The sequence below is a fragment of the Aspergillus nomiae genome, assembly GCF_001204775.2.
Source record: "Aspergillus nomiae NRRL 13137 chromosome Unknown contig01000, whole genome shotgun sequence".
Taxonomy (NCBI): Eukaryota; Fungi; Ascomycota; class Eurotiomycetes; order Eurotiales; family Aspergillaceae; genus Aspergillus; species Aspergillus nomiae.
The window spans coordinates 1-661 of NW_015379052.1; the positions used below are offsets into that span (position 1 = coordinate 1).

The window sequence follows — 661 nt, forward strand, 5'->3', positions numbered from 1 at the left end:
TAACCCTCCTCGTAATAGCCCTCAACTCCGCCTCCAGGCCCCGATTCAGCGCCCCAGCCCCGGCCCCCAGCCGCTGCATCCCGGGATTCGACACAGCGAGCAGAATCCGGCCCAGCTCCACATGCTGCTCAGCCACGACCTGGCTATCATTCATGAGCCAGATAGTCGGGAAATAAGACGCCTTCTCGGGCTCAGGGGCAGCATAGTAGACCGGTTTGTAGGAGAGGGGCTTGTGGGTGTTCCAGTGTGTCTCGAAGGCTTTCAGGGAGTTCCATTTCGCGAGACGCGATGCCTGCGTCGGGTACTTGGTGTTGGTGTGGCTGTCGAAGGTGAAGTTGAGGAGGTCGGCGCACCAGACGAGGATGCGGTTGGCCCAGATGAAGTCGCAGGTGGTCGGGAAGGCGTCGTAGTCGTTCTGCGGGGAGATGGGCAGCCGCACGGGCCGTTGGTGCAGGAATGCGCTCCAGATCTCTTGTCGCAGCGCGATCAGGCAGGCTGCGTGGCGCAGCGAGATCGCCGGCGACGAGTGGATGTTGGTGTCGTGTGTTGGGCCGTGGATGGTTTGCGCCGCGTAGAACGAGTCGTTGTTTTGCGTGTGTACGATGAATTGCACCGCTTTCAGGTACGCTTCGGTGTCGGTGCCGATTGAGGGGGCTGTGAT

At 61.3% G+C, this 661-nt stretch overlaps 1 protein-coding gene across 1 annotated transcript; it reads right to left on the bottom strand.

Moving 5' to 3' along the window:
* ANOM_011886 (uncharacterized protein) lies at positions 1 to 660 on the bottom strand (the record flags this gene model as incomplete). Its single annotated transcript, XM_015557138.1, has 1 exon — positions 1 to 660. A coding segment is annotated over one exon (622 nt), but the record flags the coding sequence as incomplete, so codon positions are not given.
* Position 661: the final 1 nt, after the last annotated feature.